The 19,662-nt window shown below is 41.0% G+C and overlaps 2 protein-coding genes across 2 annotated transcripts in view; one reads left to right on the forward strand and one right to left on the reverse strand.

The window, feature by feature from the left end:
• LOC134211866 (RYamide receptor-like) overlaps window positions 1–13,865 on the reverse strand; it is a 654,886-nt gene extending 641,021 nt beyond the window's left edge. The window contains exon 1 of the mRNA XM_062689199.1: window positions 13,307–13,865. The gene's annotated coding sequence lies outside the window, so the exon portion shown is untranslated. The remainder of the gene's footprint in view (window positions 1–13,306) is intronic.
• On the forward strand, window positions 8,633–10,326 carry LOC134207098 (uncharacterized). The gene is made up of 4 exons (XM_062682818.1): window positions 8,633–8,721; window positions 8,783–8,978; window positions 9,032–10,196; window positions 10,286–10,326. The coding sequence occupies exons 1-4, from the start codon at window positions 8,633–8,635 to the stop codon at window positions 10,324–10,326; spliced, it is 1,491 nt and encodes a 496-aa protein (XP_062538802.1).
• Window positions 13,866–19,662: the final 5,797 nt, after the last annotated feature.

Genomic DNA, 19,662 nt, shown 5'->3' on the forward strand with positions numbered 1-19,662 from the left:
GTCGCTTTCGCGGCGTCGGTCAACCGTGCGGGTTCCGAGCCCGAGGACGGAAAGTGGTCCTCGTCAAGGCTGGGGCACTGGGGCAGGTGTAGGCACCGCGTCAGCAAGTCCCTCTGTGTGTTGGCGAATAGACCCTGTCGCAGAGAGGTCAATTTGGGGTGCACGCGGCATCATCATTCTTGATACCAGTCGTGCAGAGGGAAGCAGGCGCGAAGTCGACCCTTCCCACCTTCCGAGGACATAGGGTGTGGTGAGGCCACCTGGAAAGCCGGCAATACGCTGGCACGATACCATGGAGTTCTTAAAAAAAAAAGCGAGTCACGATGCTCGGTGCTGCAAAGACACGCAGCTAACCTCGAGGGTGCGTTGTGCACTGGCCCCCCTTTGAAGCATTACTTTCTGGTTGTACCGAAGGGACTATGGGCTTAGCGGAAATTGAAATGGTTTAGTGGGTCGGGGATGTAGTCCTGCCTCCCTCGTTTGCTGTTGGAGGTGGTCCTTAACCCCGCACTTCCTGGACAACCCAGGATGTCTGTTGAGCAGATTCCCATTGCTTAGGAAGAAAAAAAAAACATACAGACATCACCTCAATTCGTCGAGCTGAGTCGATTGGTATATAACACTATGGGTCTCCGAGCCTACTATCAAAATTTGGTTTTGGAGTGATCATGTAGCCTATACGTATACTTAGTATACGATAGTCGCAAAAATAGTGTGATTCAGACTTTAAAACGAAAGAGCAGAATCAGTTTTAGGATAACGCTACTATCAGACGCATTCTCGAAGAAGTGAAAATTCCTGCAACGTGAAGCTAATAATATCCTGTCCGATCTACAAATTGTAAGGATGGTACAATAGTCAATTAAAGTTTACTGAAGTTCTGCTCAAGATTCTAGATTAGTTCATTCTCAGCGACTGAATGGTGGCCGCCTGTAGAAGGAGGGCAATGGCTTGAATGGCACGATCGTAGTTAAGCAGCGTCGCCGTCGGTGAGATGTTCAGGAATAAGATTTGCAATGGTTGGGAGGCTGCCAGACGAGATCCCATGGCAGCGGTAGTGGATTCAGGGACACATCTTTCTGGACTTTCGTGGACTGCTCATGGGCTAACGACAGCGAGATGACGCCTTTAGCAGAAGATGGATGTAGATGGTGCATCGTCATGTTTTCAATGCGCGCTAACGTCAAAAATTTACATCCGGGAGTCAAGTTTACGTTGCAGAATCAAGCGAAGGCTAGGCACCACAGACTACGATCACGAATTTTTTTCTCTCGTCTCGTCAACATTCCAACCAACGCAGAAGATATTTAGATTCACCCTGGTTTTCACTCTCGTTACAATCAAATGTCAATTTGATCTTTGTTGATTATTTTTCTCTACAATCCCACACCGTTTGCTTAACAAGCAACAACAAGGTATAACCTATTTTTCCATCCAACAAACAATTCAAGCTGAATTAGCTAGTTTTGATAACTGTATTTTGACCTCACCTAGTGTGATTACCTTCTTGTTTCAGGTGGTCGACAAAGACGACAGTAGCGATAGCATCAAGAACGGTCGTGAGTGTTTCAATCCAATTTTACAATGATTCCAGTAAGTACACCTTTCATCACAAAAAAACTACCACTTTATTTTTAAAATAACAAGAATTATATAAAAAAAATCCCTCTAGCCGTAACACAATTAAATCAGAGGTTGATACATTTATATCAACATTATAACAAACGTTGATATAGGGGTAAAGGCTCAAACCTTGGCCCATTATGCTACGGTTGAGCACATTTATCGTTATAAATCCTCATATATTGCATTTCCAACAAGAATTATTCCACCAGCCGGCTTGCTTACATTTGGTGTTGACGCCAAATAGCAAAAAACGGCGATGAATGTCCGCAATATCTTATTTAAACCAGCGAAAGTCTCGAGAGAAATTGACAAAATGTCGGCATCCTTGTCCCTATCAGGTGGATCATTTTTCAGCCCACTTGGGACGAGTGATTGTTGATTTCTAACATACGAAAGATAAAGATGGGTTGCTGTTTGTAGTACCAGTCATTTTGCTTGCGTTGAATAAAGGCAGCATGCAAACAAATAGAGAAAATCAAATCATCTTATTGAGCGTGAATTCTAATTGGTTGCATGTAAAATACTACCACACTGATTGTGAGAGTGCGTTTCAGATTCCCCAATAGCACGCTTACCAAGGACATGCTAACGAAAATACTATTATATGAATCATTTATTTCCCAAATATTTACCATATTTGCAAGTGAAGAAGTTTAGAAAAATGAAAACTGTATTAAAAATTGCAATTGCAAAAAGGCTACATGTTCTAGCCCTCATGTTGTGCCTTCAAACAAATTGCATACGTTAATTATTGGCTGCCGCATAATTTTGAGATTTACTGCTAGTTGAAACCATGGCAGTTGTGTTGCTCTCGCTCTCGCTTTACTCTCAAAGAAACTTTTTTCCAAAACGTAAACAATGGTTTAGATGGGGATGATGCATAACGCACTACTGAAGAAAGCCAATTGTAAAACTTATTCAATTCCTTGCTTTGTACTGTGCATAAACAGTTATAACTGAGCCAACTACCTGATATTATTACACAATTATTCATAAATACAATTATTGGATGCTTGTTTTCAACTCTGCCTGCATTGAAGTTTCATGATTGTTACGTGCGTTTGACTCCACTCCTCTCTATATCGATCAGCTGTTGTGAATCCTCTCAAATCTCTCACGTGTTTCAAGTTCCCGAGTTGAAGGAATACTTTTTCGGTATCATTTTACAGATCAAAATACTTTTTGCAAGCAATAGTAGATCTAAATTATGATGAAGGAATTTGTCAAGTAATTTGACTTGAAATTATTCACATGAAATGACGTTGAAAATTTATCTAATGAAATATACGATCCATTGTATCTTTCGATTATTAAATGAGAAAATGTTTGTAGGATTCGTGCGAAAGAAGATATTCATACACTAATTGAATCATTTATTTGCGAAATTATGAAGAAAATGGTGTATCGAACCCAAAAGGTTGATGTTTAAATCGCTTTCGCTTGAATCGTGTTTGGAAGCCGTAAGGTAGGCAATTATTTTTGGTATGTTCTGCGAATGAAGGCGATTATATCGTGTTTCGAGAAAAGCATCATGAGGCCCATTCTCAAACTACATGACGTTTTAGGTTGTGGGAGGGTACTTGTCTGAGTGTTAAGGACTTTATAAATTTTAGAACCCTACAATACATTAAGCATTACTAGAGGCTTGGTGTGGGATGATTTTAGCGTATTGTAATGTGTGAATGAAACTTAACCGCTGAGTGGATTAACCTGTTTTAACAAAAATTCTCAGCATCTCAATCGCAAGCATCGGATATTCTATCTGCAGCTTTCGGTTATTTTCTCCAGTCCGGGTTATTGGTGAGAATGTTTGGATTTTAGAGTTTCACCTATACTAACGTAGTGCTACAAATCGAAAGCGCATGCCAACATTTGACTACGGGTGCCCCCAGTATTGTCCAGAAAAGTTTTGGTTGATAATGTCGCTATACTAATAGAAATTGTGAAATAAAAATGATAGCTGACATTGTGTGGTTGTTATCCATTCATCTGATGTGCGAACGCAGGTATGTTCATTCAGAAAACTCTTTTATTGGGCAAAAGAAAAACTCTAGTACAGCCAGCCTGCATAAGTCAACGAAACATGGCTGCTAAAAAACCGAGTCAATGTTATTTTTCACGCAACATAATTGCTGTTAATAGTTTAAGAAGTGTATAAATCTAGAGTAATGAAGGAGATATATGTTTGATACACTTTTCTAAAGAAGCAGTGGTTAATATCTCCCTACTAATCGACGTATTATCGCTGAAATATTGATTAATTTGCGTGATGAGCCAATGTTACATCCAGGGCCAACATTACCGCCGGTTACCCTAATTATACTGTAAAAAAATCTACTTTCAAGGTAATTGCCTACATCACGTATAAAAATTAGGTACGCTACAACGACGGATTTCCCTCCATAATGTAGGCAATTAACTTAGTTGCTATTAATATCGAGCATAGATTCAAGTTATTCTGGAGGTTTTTTTTACTGCAGTCTATTTATTTATCGTTTGTTTACGTATACACATACGTATGCACTTTTGATGCTGCATCTGATACTCAGGGTGATGCTAAAACAAAAATTAACGCAGAACGCTCGATGACGCTGCATAATCTGGACAATAATGAAACTATCATTAAGAGAAAAGGTCATGAGACTAAAACGTTTGATGAAGGCAAAATAATCTCACAAGGGTGAGCGCAACAAGATGAGAAAAAAATAGCATCGCTACAGGGAACGATCGAAAGCCTGGATTTATACTGGATATTTCTACGGTGCGTAGTGAAGTCTAGAAGCTCCGAGGAGAACAAAATGAACACGAGAAGTTAAATGAGGAATTGACGAAAATGGAAAACAATATGCGGCTTATGAAGACTATCGAATTTGCAGTAGATTCTTCCATTGACGAAACAGAGGCATTGTTGGCAAGCATCAGCAATCCGCATACGCTGGCTGTGTTGGCGACTTCGCTGAAGTGAGAACTGCAAAGCAGCGATTTAAGAGAAATGGACTTCGAGTTCGGATTGTGATTTGCATAATGAGAGGAAAAAATGTAAGGACATGGGAGACAAGCTGTCCACGGCAGATAGTGAAATACATGACCTGCAAAATATATTGGACGTTTTTGCAGTGAATATAATATACCCAAGAATGAAGACCAATTAGGACATAAATATTAGTAACATTATATCTTGATTGGTTATTCGTGAGTGGATAGAAATTATTTCACTTGTTTGCTTTAAACGATTAAACGCACAATTCTCTCTAGCATGTAATGACTGTCCACGAAATGCTGATTATATCGACCACGCACAGTTTATGTGTGCCTAAAAAGAAAAGGCGATAAAGCGTATGTAGGAATGTGAAAGCATTACATTGCCAAGGAGAGCAATCGAAAAAACCATGGATGACCCAAACGTGCGAGAGTGACAAGCATAAGCAAAAGGAAAAGTAAACACGTTGAAATGCTTCGATTGGGATTATATACGTGTGTGAGAGAAGGACTGATTCCGAACTAAATAATAATGCTTTGATCGTGTATTCTCTCGTCATTCTGTAAACGATCTTTGGTGCGTATAGTCGCGGTATATGATTTATCTCGGCGTTTTGAAAATCGCGGTTACGACAGTTTTAAGCAAGAAAACAGACGACAGCGATGCTTATTCGGATTCGAACATAAAAGATGAGGTGCGTAAAATTCTACGGTTGGATTCACCATTCATACCGATTAAATCATGCGCTTTTGGACTGCATCCGCAGGTTTTACGGAACTACCGGGCAAGAGAATCCGGTAGAATTGAACCAAGCTCCAAAAGATCACTAATGAAGGCGTTTGGTGATCAAAGTGGTAAATGTCCCTGCGGCCATCGGAAAATGAGCCTATGCCTTCCGGATTATGGAAACCGTTGAGAAAGAACCTCCCTTTTTCTGGCAGGATTGTAAAACTAAGCCGAAAAGGAGGAAGCGATCAGAAAATGCTCGATATGGAACATTCTATGTTACCGCATGTTTAGATTGTTATGGCGAAGAATTTAAGCCGTGCGTTGTTACATACCTACAAGAGTAAAAATAAAGCGAGTGGATGTCAAAAAAAAGTATCCTGATTTTATCACCCCCTAGTGAATTTTGGGGCAATAAAATAGAAAATGTGACAATATTGGAAAAATTTTTATTTTCAATTTTTTAATTTGTTTCACAAATATGAATCAGTTAATGCCTTGGAATCCCGTAATTTCTTGTCGAAAAGGCTTACAAAATTCTTGACAGGTACTCGGGTCGAAACGTGATAAAATCGGGGTAGACAAAATCAGGAGTAGACTAAATCGGAGTGTGACAAAATCGGGTCAATACTGTATATGTTCGCATTATACGTAGTGCTTGTTATTGTCATGGGTTCGAAGTAATCTACGAACTCCGTAGAGTGATGGAGCCATTAATTTAAAGATTAACAAGTTGTGGAACCTCGTCTGAGGGAATGTATGCATTCCAAGTAGTTTTTGTTGTTTCCATGGTACTAGGTAGTCCATGAACTCGATACAGTAATGATCTGCAGATCAACCTCCGAATAGAAGGCTATTGTTATATGCTTCCTGTTCGCACCCGCGAATACAGGGACTACCCCCATAGCAAGAAAGGAAGCTGTTGAAACTCTTATGCCTTCATCGGTATTAAACGATCGACAGCAGAATCACCACCAGTCGCCACCGTATGTATAGGACACGGAATTCAGGTAGAGCCTCGTTATCTCCCCATCGCATCGTTCGTTTATCAGCGTATGTGATAAGGAGAGCAGAGAGTAGATTGTCGGAGTTAAACCGATCTGACGAACTACCGAAGCGATCATCGTTGGAAGAGGGTCCCTCCGGTACCTTCCCAAGAGAACATCGGCAGTCGCAACTAGATCACGGTCCGGGGCAGATGACGTCCAATATACACACGGTCGAGTGTTTTTTAATGTGTATAGAAATAAGAGTAGATTTTAGAAAATAAAGTTTGTCCAGCATGTAACTTAAATGTATTAAAGCCAAGTGTAGTTTGTCAGTTAAGAATAAATGTGTTTTAATGTACTATAACGAGTTGTGTGTTAGAAGAACCTATGCTATGGTGTCACTTCGAAATAAGGAAGAAACGATTGTGCTACAGTACTGCATACGTGAATGCGCGTTTCCCTTCCACCTCTAACTTTGGTGTCCGGTTGGTTGCCCCCTCGCCCAGCAGCTATAGAAGGAATTTCGGATCAGGTAAAGGGGCTCAACCGTTCATTTTGGCCCTACGAACCGGATTCTGGGACCATCTACGGAACTTGTTCAAACCGTTGGCACTGGGTCGACACACATTCGTTTGGATTGGATAGGATTAGTGCTAGAAACCGCCATCGTGAACCCATATTTGAGGGAGGTCAGTGTACTGAGGTCAGTGCACTAGAGTCAATGCAAATCAACAACACAGCAACCATTGCACTCGGGGACAAAGCTTGCCGCTTGACTTTGTTGGCGTCGCTTGGCTAGCACGCCATCGCTATTGGACAAGGAAGCTCAAAATTGTATGGTCATCTTCGATTCTGGACTTCAACTGGAATTGCATGCTACTACAACTGCAGAGAGGCCTTGCAGTTAATTCAGATTTAGGATCTTTGAAGCGACTACACGGATTTGGATTCGGCCTACACAACTGAAGGAATTCTGGAGTTCTTCACGGAACCGGATCTGCTTCTTCAATCGCTGGACTGGCGCAACGCTCTCTTTCTCAGGTAATTAAGTTAGAATAGTGTATTTCCAGCCGAAGCATTTCCTTCAGTATACTAATGCCAACGTTTCGACCTTCTTCTCTGGACTTGTGATCATCTACGGACCTACGGCAAGGAAAACCATTACATATCATTGGCATTCCGCCAATTTGGATTTGGTGTCGGTACATTTACAACTTTCGTCGTCAAGGACCATCAGGAACCGCCATTCAAGAAGGACGTTTTTTTGGATTAACGCTCGTTTCGAAGTTGCGATGTTTCATCGGGGCCACTACTAAACCAGTTACCAAAAGGATCGGCGTTCGGATTCCATTTTGCTGCATATTAGCCGGCTAGGATTGGAAGGAAGAGGGAGTGCTACAATTAGTTTTCTCGGGTGAGTGAACATAATAGTACACAGAAAAAAATAATGAAAAATAAACAGCGCGTAAAACTTAACGCTATATTTAACGCTATTCTACGCTGAAAAGGTCCTCTTGCCAACAAGATTGCTTACAACTTGTATGCAATATTGACGATTCACGTCGAATATTGTATACATTCAGGCTATATGCCGCGTGGAATTACGCTAATAATGACGTTCCATTTATGTGCATGATTTTTAGCGTAAATTTCAGTGGATTTTTCTATCTGTGTATTTTGCCGAAGCTAGACGCAGATAAATACACAATTTTGAATGAAAATCTATCCTCTTCAACTTGCCATTTTCCTGCTGAGCCCTGAATACTCTTTTGAGCGATCCATTCACAAATTTGGTTGACTTAATCGGATAATCGAACTTCGTCGGGAATTGCACCACTGCTGGTAACTCTAGGTGAGCTTCCGCAGTATATGCCCGGCCAAAGCTGACATTTTTTGGTTATTACACCGCATATTCTCCTATTCGCCATTCTCTTCCATTGGTTGAACTGCTCGGACTCGTCGGTTAATTGGAATTCATCGAGAATCACACGGCTGCTGATTTCCTCAGTTAAAATCATTGGTGGAATTATTCGGGCCATTCAGAAGATCGGACTTTGTCGGGAATTGCACCACTGCTGGTTCCTCCAGGTGAGCTTCCGCAGTACATGCCCGGCCGAAGCCGACATTCTTTGGATACTACACCGCACTTTCTTCTTTTCGTCCGGGTTATTGTTCGAGTATTGGTGGAATCATTCGGACAGATTCGGACCCTTCAGAGAATCGGATTTTGTCGCGAATTTCACCACTGCTGGTTTCGTAAGGCTGTTTATTTGCGAATATTGAAGGGAATCACAGTTTCCTGTCGGTCACCATGAAACCTGAACCCAAGAAACAACCGACGATGCAGGCTCTGACTGCGAGATTGAAGGAGATCCAGCTGTCATTCAGCGACATTGACAGGTTCGTCCAATTATTCAAAAAAACCACTACCTACTACAACCGAAATCGAGATCCATTTGAGTAAGTTGGACGAGCTTTGGGAGAACTTCAGTGTGGCTTTGGTTGATATATTTTCCCACGAAGAATACAACCCGGATAGCACTTCGGTCGAAAAGGAGCGGATGGATTTTAGCGACCGATATTATCAGCTGAAATCATTTTTGATGGACAAGCTCAAAGAATTGCAGAAACCACAGGAATTGGAGAACTCTGTCGGGGTAAGTAATGGATCGTCGCATGGAAAGGCATGGACCATGTGCGTCTGCCACAGATTACCCTACAAACATTCAACGGGAACATCGATGAATGGTTCAGTTTTCGGGACCTTTTTAACTCGCTCATTCATTGGAAGGCGGAACTCCCTGAAGTGGAGAAGTTCCATTATTTAAAAGGATGTCTCCAAGGGGAACCAAGAGCGTTGATCGATCCACTGCCTATAACAAAGGCCAATTACCAGGTGGCCTGGGATCTGCTTTTGAAGCGGTATAATAACAGTAAGCAACTGAAAAAGCGGCAAGTCCAGGCCCTCTTCAAGTTGCCTACTCTCACCAAGGAATCCGGAGCAGACTTGCACATTCTTCTTGAAGGCTTCGAGAGAATTGTGCAAACTCTGGATCAGGTCATCCAGCCGACCGACTATAAGGACCTTTTGCTGGTGGACATCCTTACGACTCGTTTGGATCCAGTTACTCGGTGGGGGTGGGAGGAGGCCTCATCCACCAAGTTGCAGGACACACTTGACGATTTACGGGAATTTTTGCAGCGGAGGGTTCAAGTTCTGGACTGTTCGCTATCGAGGTCGACTGACACCAGGGGTGCAGCACAGATGCAACAGTCGTCAAAACAAAAACCGCAACAAACAAAAACCAGCTATAGTTCAGCTCAAGTGTCAAGAGCTCGTTGTGCGTTATGCTCAGCTGACCACTTTCTTTACTATTGTAAAGAGTTCCAGCGATTATCAATTGGTGATAGCGATAATTTCCTGAAATCAAATGGACCATGTCGGAACTGCTTCAGGGCGGGGCATCAGGCGAAGGATTGCCAGTCGAAATACAGCTGCAAGGGACGGCACCATACTTTGGTATGTTTTAAGTCAGCAAAGGAGAAGTTTGGCAAGAATATGGTAGTTGCTGGGGGCAACGTACCTTTTACTCCTGAAGATCAACCGGATTCATCCAGTTCATCTTCCAAACATGTGGCTCGCATGGCGGCTACAGAGTCTGTAGTATCCGCTTCAACAACTCAACAACATTCGCATCAAGTTTTGCTGGCTACGGCGGTGGTGTTAATTGAAGACGATAAAGGAAATCGTATTCCAGCACGGGCGCTGTTGGATTCCGGGTCGAAAAGTAATTTTATTACGGAGAATTTATGTCAGCAAATGAAGGCTACGCGAGATCAAGTGGATATCTCTATCCTAGGCATTGGGCAAACAGGTACAAGGGTCAAACAAAGGATACATGAAACGGTTCGATCTCGCTTATCTTCGTTTTCATGTGCGATGGACTTTCTCATTCTTCCAAAGGTGACTGTGAACCTTCCAACCACAACTACCAACAAGCATAACTGGTCATTTCCAATAGGAGTTCAACTAGCAGATCCGGCGTACTTCGAACGCAAAGGAGTTGATCTAGTACTCGGTATAGAATTCTTCTTTGATTTCTCGCTTAACTTTACAAAAGGACCTAAGTAACATTTTTTTCATGAATTAATTTGAATAGCGCAATCAACAGCTTTCATGTTGTTCTGTTGATTGATTCTTTCAAACGGGACGGAGGATTTCCTTGGGTGCAGGGAATCCCTCTCTCAACGAATCTGTTTTCGGCTGGATAGTAAGCAATGGTATTTCGGCGCCTAACCGCTCGTTACAAATCAGCTGCAATGCGTCAACTTTGGATGACCTTGACATGCTGATTTCTCGATTCTGGTCCTGCGAAGAAATGGAGTCAGGCAAGGTTCTTTCGCCTGAGGAAAGGAGGTGTGAAGACAGCTACATTTGTACAGTTCAACGAAGTTCACATGGTCGGTACACCGTCTCATTACCGAAGCAAGAGGAAGCCATCTCGCGGTTGGGAGATTCTAGGAATATCGCATATCGGCGCCTTCAAAGGACTGAACGGCGTTTGGCTCGGGACCCATCTCTCAATAAACAGTACCACGACTTCATGGAAGACTACTTCAAGCTTGGGCACATGCGATTGGTGGGAGGTACACATCTGAAACTATTCGACATCTGTCCACGTGGTTCGAGAACAGCTCTTCCGGAAGAATATTATTTATCAAAGGAATAAACTAAAAATGGTATAATTAATAATATTGAGGAATGGTTAGACTATAAACTTTATTGTACAGACGCCATTTATCTGTTATGTATGTAATACCCGTCTAATCATTCTAAACATATTTTAATTTTCTGGTTAACGTATAACAATAAAGACTCGTCTCATTTTACGAGATAACTTGAATTAAATCTAAAAGATACCGTTCCATTGAATAGATAGATAGATGTCTTATCTGTCTATTGGAAAGTATTATGATTCTCATGATGGTATTATTTAATTTTTAGTTTGATTTTGTTTGAATTTAAGGCGTTGAATTCGATAAATGGGATGTAGCTTAGAAGCAGATAGACGGAACGGGAAACACGCTTGAAGATGAATCGTTTATATTGGATGTGTCATTTCAGGTCCTTTTTATATGCGTTTTTCTCGAAATATTTAAATTTAATCAAACGGTGCACAGGTTGAAGAATTGATTACGCGACGCCTCTGCGAGGAAGTAGCTTCATTAAAACGGCCCTTTTCAGGCCCACTGACTCAAAGAGGAGAGGACTTTTCGTACCACGCACGCTGGAAATCAAAATTTTGAAATGAATTTCCACTACTGATGTCACTGTCAGCCAATTTATGATTTGCCGCTGGAACACGATAGACGTCATCCATTCTAATACATTGTTTTCCAACATCTCCCTGCAAGGAGCGCATGGGCTGCTACCGACAAAGAATTTTACCCGTCACCAAGTGATTATGATTTGCATTTTTTGCAAATTTTTGTCTTGGCACAACCTTCTCTCGTGTAAAAAGATGATTTTGTTTCCAATGACGCGCCTTTCCAATAATAAATAGCAAGTATACCAAAATCAGAATCTTGAAAAAATCTCATTTGACTGCTAACGCAACTCAATGATATGAGACGTCTTCATTGTTTACTTCCCGCACTTTTACTGCTATCTATTCCAACTTTCTACTGTCACCAAACGGTTATGATGTGCATTTTGAAGAAAATATTTCGGCTCTACCTTCTCTTGTGTACAATGGTAGATTTGACAAGAATCGATTTTGATCCACAATGCGCCTTTCTAATCATTCATAGAGTAACGCAAAATGAACTCCCCCAAGAAATTATGACGTTTGAGTGCGTCGCATAATGAACGCAAAATGAACTTTTATTCGAGTAGACGACTCGCTCAAATGTCAAAATCCATCGGGTGAGTGAATTTGATGAACTTCTGCATAGGTCTATAGCAAACAAACGATAGTCCGTACCTTGCGTAAAAAAATCACTTTTCTGCTAAATAGCCACTATAAAAAAAAATATTCTCAGTGGCACCACTGGTATCCGGGGACCGTAATCAATGCCATTTTTGCAATCAACTCTTTCTTCTCATAAAATTTTGGTCCTGAGAAGAACCAATTTTCTTTCCACAATGCGCCACTAACAGTAACGATAGTCCAAAGATTGTTGCTTTTGGCAATGTCCTCTCGATGTTCCGTTTTCTGCTGAGACTGCTGCTACGGGCGTCATCGTTGTGCCCGCTCTCCGAGAAAATTTAATTAAACTGAGGATTGGAGTCGAGCCCGTAAGTTGCACGATTTTGATGTCTGTGCTTGCGATGCACATACGCGATTGGTTGGTTTACCAATTTTTCAGTGCCTAGTAAAATTCAATTTTTCAATAGTTCAGCACCTTGAATGCATTTTTTCGATAGTTGATCTAAATCTTAAAGAGTTCGTCGATCGATAAACACCAAAATCTTTAAAATCGGTTGAAAGACGGCTGAGTTATTAGCCCATACTTCCTGACCACTTTTCGTGACGGTCTCAAATTTGAAACTGCAGAATGACCCCCCTATGTTCCGGAAAGACATAATCCTACGTCAAAACCGTTGCAAGTATAGGAGACGCAAACATAACGTTCCACTTGATTCGATTACTTTATTTGTCTGTTAATTTTGAGAAATGCAATCCAATCTCAACTTCAAAACCATCTCCAATGACAGATATTTAAATCGACTTGCTATCCACTTGCACTAAAGGCGAACTTATAGTTGAGGTCGAAATTCAAGATGCATCACGAGAAGGGGTGCGACGAATTTTACATATTTCAAGTTCAAGCTGTTTGCCAATTTTATCGTTCTATTAATATACTGAAAAATAAATTGAACCAGATATATTGCGTTACACTGTACGAGCGGAAGCTTCCGCCTGTTCCATTTCAAGTTGTACATTTTTCTACTCCAGGTTATACCGCTATCATATTGACTCACCTTTGCCTCCGTAACGTTGTTAACTCGTTTAACTTCGCTTCCAGTGCTTATTTTTCGTCCACTTTCCAATTATCTCAATTTACACGATTAAACGCACGGTTGTATGTTTCTTTTATTGAATTATTCACATCCGATCACTTCGTTGAAAACAATGTGCACTTTTTTCGTACTTTTTTATTGTATTTTTCTAGTCACTACAAATGCTTGCCCCTCCCGTTCATATTTGATTTACCATTTTCCAGGTCACGTTCGAAAGCTTACACTAATGTGTGAGCATTGGCTCTAGCCTTTTCCTCCTGTTTATTATCTTTTCCACGATTACGATCTCACTAACAAAGCGGTCATCCGATGGAACTCAACTGAACACACCAGCCACTATTGTTGTGCAGGTCCTGGACAATATTGAAAGTGTTAAGCAATTTCTGCCGGGTATATCCTGTCGCTGGTTCCTGTACGGAATAGAGCAGGAATAGAGAAAAGCTGAAGCACCTACCGGAAATGCTTCTGGTCGTCCTAGCCACCAGGATGATTGTATATTGTTCACTCGGGTGTTCTCCCAGCAAATATTTGCCCTGAAAGCGGAAAGAATAAAGAGAAAAATTTATATGATTCTGGTGACATATTCTGACGGTGCCGCGGGAATCCACGAACAATGAAGGTAGAAGCATTCTGCATCATGGGCTGAACAAATAAACAAAAAAAAATGCATCCTCCCGAAGAGATTCCTGTATTCCACAACATCGCACCTGATGCATTCTTGCTTTTTTGCTGGCATGAATGGTTTGGAAATTTGTTTACAATGGAAATGGTTTTTCAATTTCAATTGCACCAAATGGTTCACATAGAATTACCCAGCGATATAGGATTGAAAGACTTTTTTTTTCAAACCACATTTGGGATTTGATATCCCAAGTTGGATGAGCAGTAGAACAAATTAGGTTTGAAAATAAGTGAAAATTAAAATCATTATAAATAAATTACAATTGTATTACGAATAGTAGGAGAGTTTTAAATACTTTTTGCTGCTCAATAATTTCGACAAAACGCTTGACCCAAGAAAAGAAAAGTATATAATGACAGGTGCACGACTTGGTTTGTTTGATCCAAGATATAATCAAAAAGAAATGCTTGCAAAATGCAAGCTTTTAAAAATAGTACATAGTTCTAGATGTTGACCACTTTAGTCCGTCCATTAGTCGATGTTTATATCTTCCAAAACTCATATTTTGTTCGAAATCTTTAGTCTAGCTGTGAACATCTCATCATTAGAACAGCATCCTTACAAAATCACAGACCGTACGTAATGGAATTACGAATAGGATGAATTAATCAAAGTTTTACCAAGTGTATTAACAGCGCAGTGGACACGTACCTACCTTACGGTGCTAATTGATATTGATCATAACCGGTAAAACTGGGCTATCACTTTCGCTCCCCTGTGCTCGCTTGCTGGTGGCCACCATTTCGGCTTCCTGGCAATCACGGTAATGTACAACTCTCTCGCATTATCGTTACGCTTAATGGCAAACAAAACTCATCAGAATCTGTTGGAGAAGTTCTTTTTTCCCCCGCACAAAGTCACTGTTGCGTACAGTTTTTCCAACCGGATCAACCGGTGCCGCCGGGCCGCGTTTTGCCAAAATGACTGGGTTGACTGACCAGAGCAGTATTGCCATTGGCGTAACTACAGGGGGGCTAGGGGGGGCTATAGCCCCACCTAGAATTTAATTAGCCCCCCCTAGAAATTTGGCCACTTTGCATGAATATTGTACTTATCTAGCTCTCTGTTCATATATAGGCGTAACTGTCAAGAATGAGTTCTCTTCATTCACATCTCTCTCTACGAAACATTGAATCTATTTTATTAAATTTTCGAACTTCAAACAATTGTTATATCTTACGATAGGAATGTTAAACACGAAAAATAGTACGCTCCCTTGATTCTCCAGCGCTAGATATCATTATTTTAGGAAATTGGAGTAGGAACAGTGGTTCCATGCTGATGCAATGCTGATTGAATAAATAATAGAAGCAACAGACTAAGAAAACAAACACAATTTCTAAAAAATTTATTGGATAAAGAAAGTTCTAGTGGTATGCTGAACTCTCTGTATGATCTTAATATTGACACAGCATAAAATGTTGGACAAAAAATGTGTTTAAAGAACACAGGATACTTAGCTTATCGGCAGATTTCTAAAAAATCCTGATTTAAAATTGGTTTTCTCAGCAAGTATTTAATCTTTAAATATTTTAAAGTTTTTACAGAGTTTTGCGAGTATATTCATTTAAACCTAGCGTGTTCATAGTTCTTAAAAATGCATGGCTTTTCTGAAAGAATTATCAAAAAAATCCTTCCGAAAAAGTGAGAGCCAAATGCGACGTATCATATGTCTGTATCGATCGAGATATTTTGAAAGCATTTCTTTTTGTAGCTTTAAATGGTAATTTGGGGGATTTTCAGCTATTTCCAGAAAATCAATAAAATGATTCCTAAAAGGCAAAATCTTGAGTTTCCAAGAAGAGGTAACAACAATTTGAATGAGAAAGAAATTAGAATTCTTTCGGATGGATAAAACTTCACAGGCGTTTTACTCCCAACAAACAATTTAAGTTGAATAAGCTAGTTTTTAAGCTGAACAAGCCAAATTGTGGTGAAATAAGCTCTTTATCAGCCTCCAATACTTGTTGGGTAAGCTCATATGTCTTTCTAACCGCATAAAGTTTTTCAGGAATCTGATGACAGAAAATTCGTCACTCACACTCAACCTCCTGTGAAATGATGGTTCTGAGACGAACCGACAATGCGCCTTTCCAATCACAGGCAAAATCGGAATTTTGAAAGATATATTTTTTTGTCAACTCTGACATCAACGTCGGCAGCGTCGCCAAGTGATTATGATTTGCACTTTGATGTATGTTCGTCTCGGCTCTACCTTCTCTAGTGTATCTGAGAAAAACCGATTTGTTTTCATTAATTTTCCTTTCCAATTACAAACAGAAATAAAATCTGAATTTTGAAAGAGAATATCATTTGATTGCTACTGACGCCAACGTTTCTGCAGCGTTGCTCTCCGACGAGCGTTTGTGATTCTGATTCGCGACTACGAAGGTAAATTCTTCACGTACAGTTTGACAGTTCCTTATGGGATTTTACTGAAGAGGGACAAGAAAGGGTGATCGGCGGCCATGTTTCACGCACAGTCTGACAGATAGCAATGTGTTTTTGCCATAAGAGTGAGTAGAGGCATTACTTTCGTATTCTCGAATACTGACAGAAACTCCCTTCAGTACCGCGGGAATGCAACCGACGCAATTGTTTGCTATCAATCCTTTCTTTTCATAAAATGCCGGTCCTGAAAAGAGTCGATTTTCTATCCACAATGCGTCTTTCGAATCACTCACAGCAATCAAACGTTAATCCGAACCGTGCGTTAAAAATTCACTGCTGCTGCTGTCCGACGGCCGCTCGATGATTTTCCGCCACCACGCTAAGAATAAAAGTTCAGCACCGCCACTGATATCCGATAACGCAAACGACGCCTAAAAAGAACAAATTTTCTTTCCACAAAGCGCTTTTCTAACCACTGATAGAAGCGAAACGATAGTCTGAGCATTACGTGGATATTTCTCTTGAGTTTGCTATTTTCGGCGACTGCGCATTCTAATACATTGTTTTAAATAGTTGGGGAAAATCTTAAAGAGTTTGTCGATCGATTGATACCAAAATCCCGAAAATTGGTACTTTTCGTGCAGGTCTCAAATTTGAATATGCAGAATTACCTCCCTATCTTCGCAAAGGACGTAATCGTACGTCAAAAATTAGCCCCCCCTAGAATTTTTCGTTAGTTACGCCAATGAGTATTGCTGGTATTGCTGCTAAAGTTCGGCCCGGAATCACGCATCCGACGAGCGGCTGGTTGGCAAGCAAACAATGCACAATTTTTATCAAGTTTTGCGATCAGCGTTCGGATTCTAATTAGCAAATGAATTGAATCTTTTTCGCTTAATTCTTACGATTCATCGCGATTTAATGATGCTTTTGGGCTAGCAGAGATTATCCACGTGATGGAGCTGTCACATACTGCCACTTTAATTGATTTTTGCCTTTCTCGTATACTAAGTATACGTAAAGGCTATATGATCGCTCCAAAAACAAACTTTTTATAGAAGGCCCGGAGACCCATAGTGTTATATGCCGATCGACTCAGCTCGACGAATTGAGGTGATGTCTGTGTGTATGTGTGTGTGTGTGTGTTTTCTTTTTTTTTTCTTCCTAAGCAATGGAGGGGGAATCTGCTCAACAGACATCCTGGGTTGTCCAGGAAGTGCGGGGTTAGGGATCAACTCCAACAGCAAACGAGGGAGGCAGGACTACATCCCCAACCCACTAAACCGTTTCCATTGCCGCCAAGCCCATAGTCCCTTCGGTACAACCAGAAAGTAATGCTTCAAAGGGGGGCCAGTGCACAACGCACCCTCGAGGTTATCTGCGTGTCCTTGCAGCACCGAACATCGTAACTCGCTTTTTTAGAAGAACACCATGGTATCGTGCCAGCGCATTGCCGGCTTTCCAGGTGGCCTTACCACGCCCTATGTCCTCGGGAGGTGGGCAAGGTCGACTTCGCGCCTGCTTCCCTCTGCACGACTGGTATCAAGAATGATGATGCCGCGTGCACCCCAAATTGACCTTTCTGCGATAGGGCCTATTCGCCAGCACACAGAGGGAATTGCCGACGCGGTACCTACGCCCCCCCTCGGACCTTTCCAGGTCATTCCTCCCCCGGTTTTGGAGGTACCTAGTCCTATTGAAAAATTGGATTTCGAAGTTATTGCCAAAATTCATTTTTTTACATAAGAAGCACGTACAAAACTCTCACTCATTTTTCAGGCACGTATCTTCCACCGATTTGCTCGCAACGAGTTGCATTTAACGCAAAATCCTGTCCCATTGTTTCGTGTTGAAAATTGGCCGAATCGGACTATGGGATTCGGAGTTATAGCCAAAATACATTTATTTACAAGAAAAATTCTCACTCATTTTTAGGCACTTATCCTGAACCGATTTACTCGCAACAAATTGCATTCGACGCGGAATCATTTCCCATTGTTTCGTATTGAAAATCGGCCCAATCGGATTATGGGCTCAAAAGTAAGTTATGGCCAAATACTATTTTTATAACACACGAGAAAGGCTCTATCACCGCTAGGTGGATTAATCTGTTTTTTTTACTGATCGATGAAAGTGACAAAACATTTAGTGCTTAACATGCAGAAGGCCAAGCTGACAAGGATTAAAAGCTTTGAAAAGATTTAAGTTTTGCGAATATGTATTCAACTGAAGACCGAATAACTCTGTATCCAGGCACCATTCTATCCGGAAACTTAGTGACTTAGTGACGAGCATTATTCCCTAGGTTGCCGCCTGGGATGTTTTATGCAGCGATGCCACAAACGGAAAATGCGCATTTTTTCATTTCGACTGCATCGGAGAAGTATCATGGCTGATGATGACGATTAACGACGCCACAGATTGAATTCGGTGAGATCAAACCAATAAACCCTGATGTCGAACCTGTAAAACCCTTAGTGCTTACGATTCTGGCATGGACTAATATTTTTCATATTTTAATATTTCCACTTATACAATTTGTGTGACAGTTGGTTTGTACGTGTTCAAGGTTTGTAAATTTTGTTTTAAAATATTGTCCTAATATTTAAATTAAACAATAGTCCGTACCTTGCGTAAAAATTTCACTTGACTGCTTCTGCTGTCGGACAGTCATTCTTCATCATCTTCTTCATTTCAACTGGTACTTGGCCGGCTTTCGAACTTAGTATTCTATTAGCATTTCCTTAGTTATTAATTTCGCGGGCTTTTCTATGCCCGCTGTTGCATGAGTACGTAAGTATCTTGTGTGGCAAGTACAATCGATACAGGGGGTCGAGAAAGTTTCCGGACCAAAAATCGAACTAGCAATCTCCGGATTGGCAATCCTACATCTTTGCTCGCAAGGCTACTGGAGACGAAATACGTATCTGTAAAAGAATACAACGTGGTGGGATTAAATGGAATTGAACTAAATTCGTCCGAGGCAGTGGCGTAGCCACGGGGGTGGTTTTGGACATAACCCCCCTCCCCAGAGACAACATTTTTAAAAGATTTTTTTTCGAACATTCTCGAATTAAAAATAAAGTTCAGAACCTCCCCCCCAGACCAATTTTCTGGCTACGCCACTGGTCCGACTTAAGTTCATAAGCAACACTTGTGGCAAATTCCGAAGGAACTCGTAAAAATTTTTTTGGAAGGAATTTCTGGAGAGATTCCCAAATAATTTCTGGATCAATTTCCGAAG

The sequence above is a fragment of the Armigeres subalbatus genome, chromosome 1 (genome assembly GCF_024139115.2).
Source record: "Armigeres subalbatus isolate Guangzhou_Male chromosome 1, GZ_Asu_2, whole genome shotgun sequence".
In the NCBI taxonomy this organism is placed as follows: Eukaryota; Metazoa; Arthropoda; class Insecta; order Diptera; family Culicidae; genus Armigeres; species Armigeres subalbatus.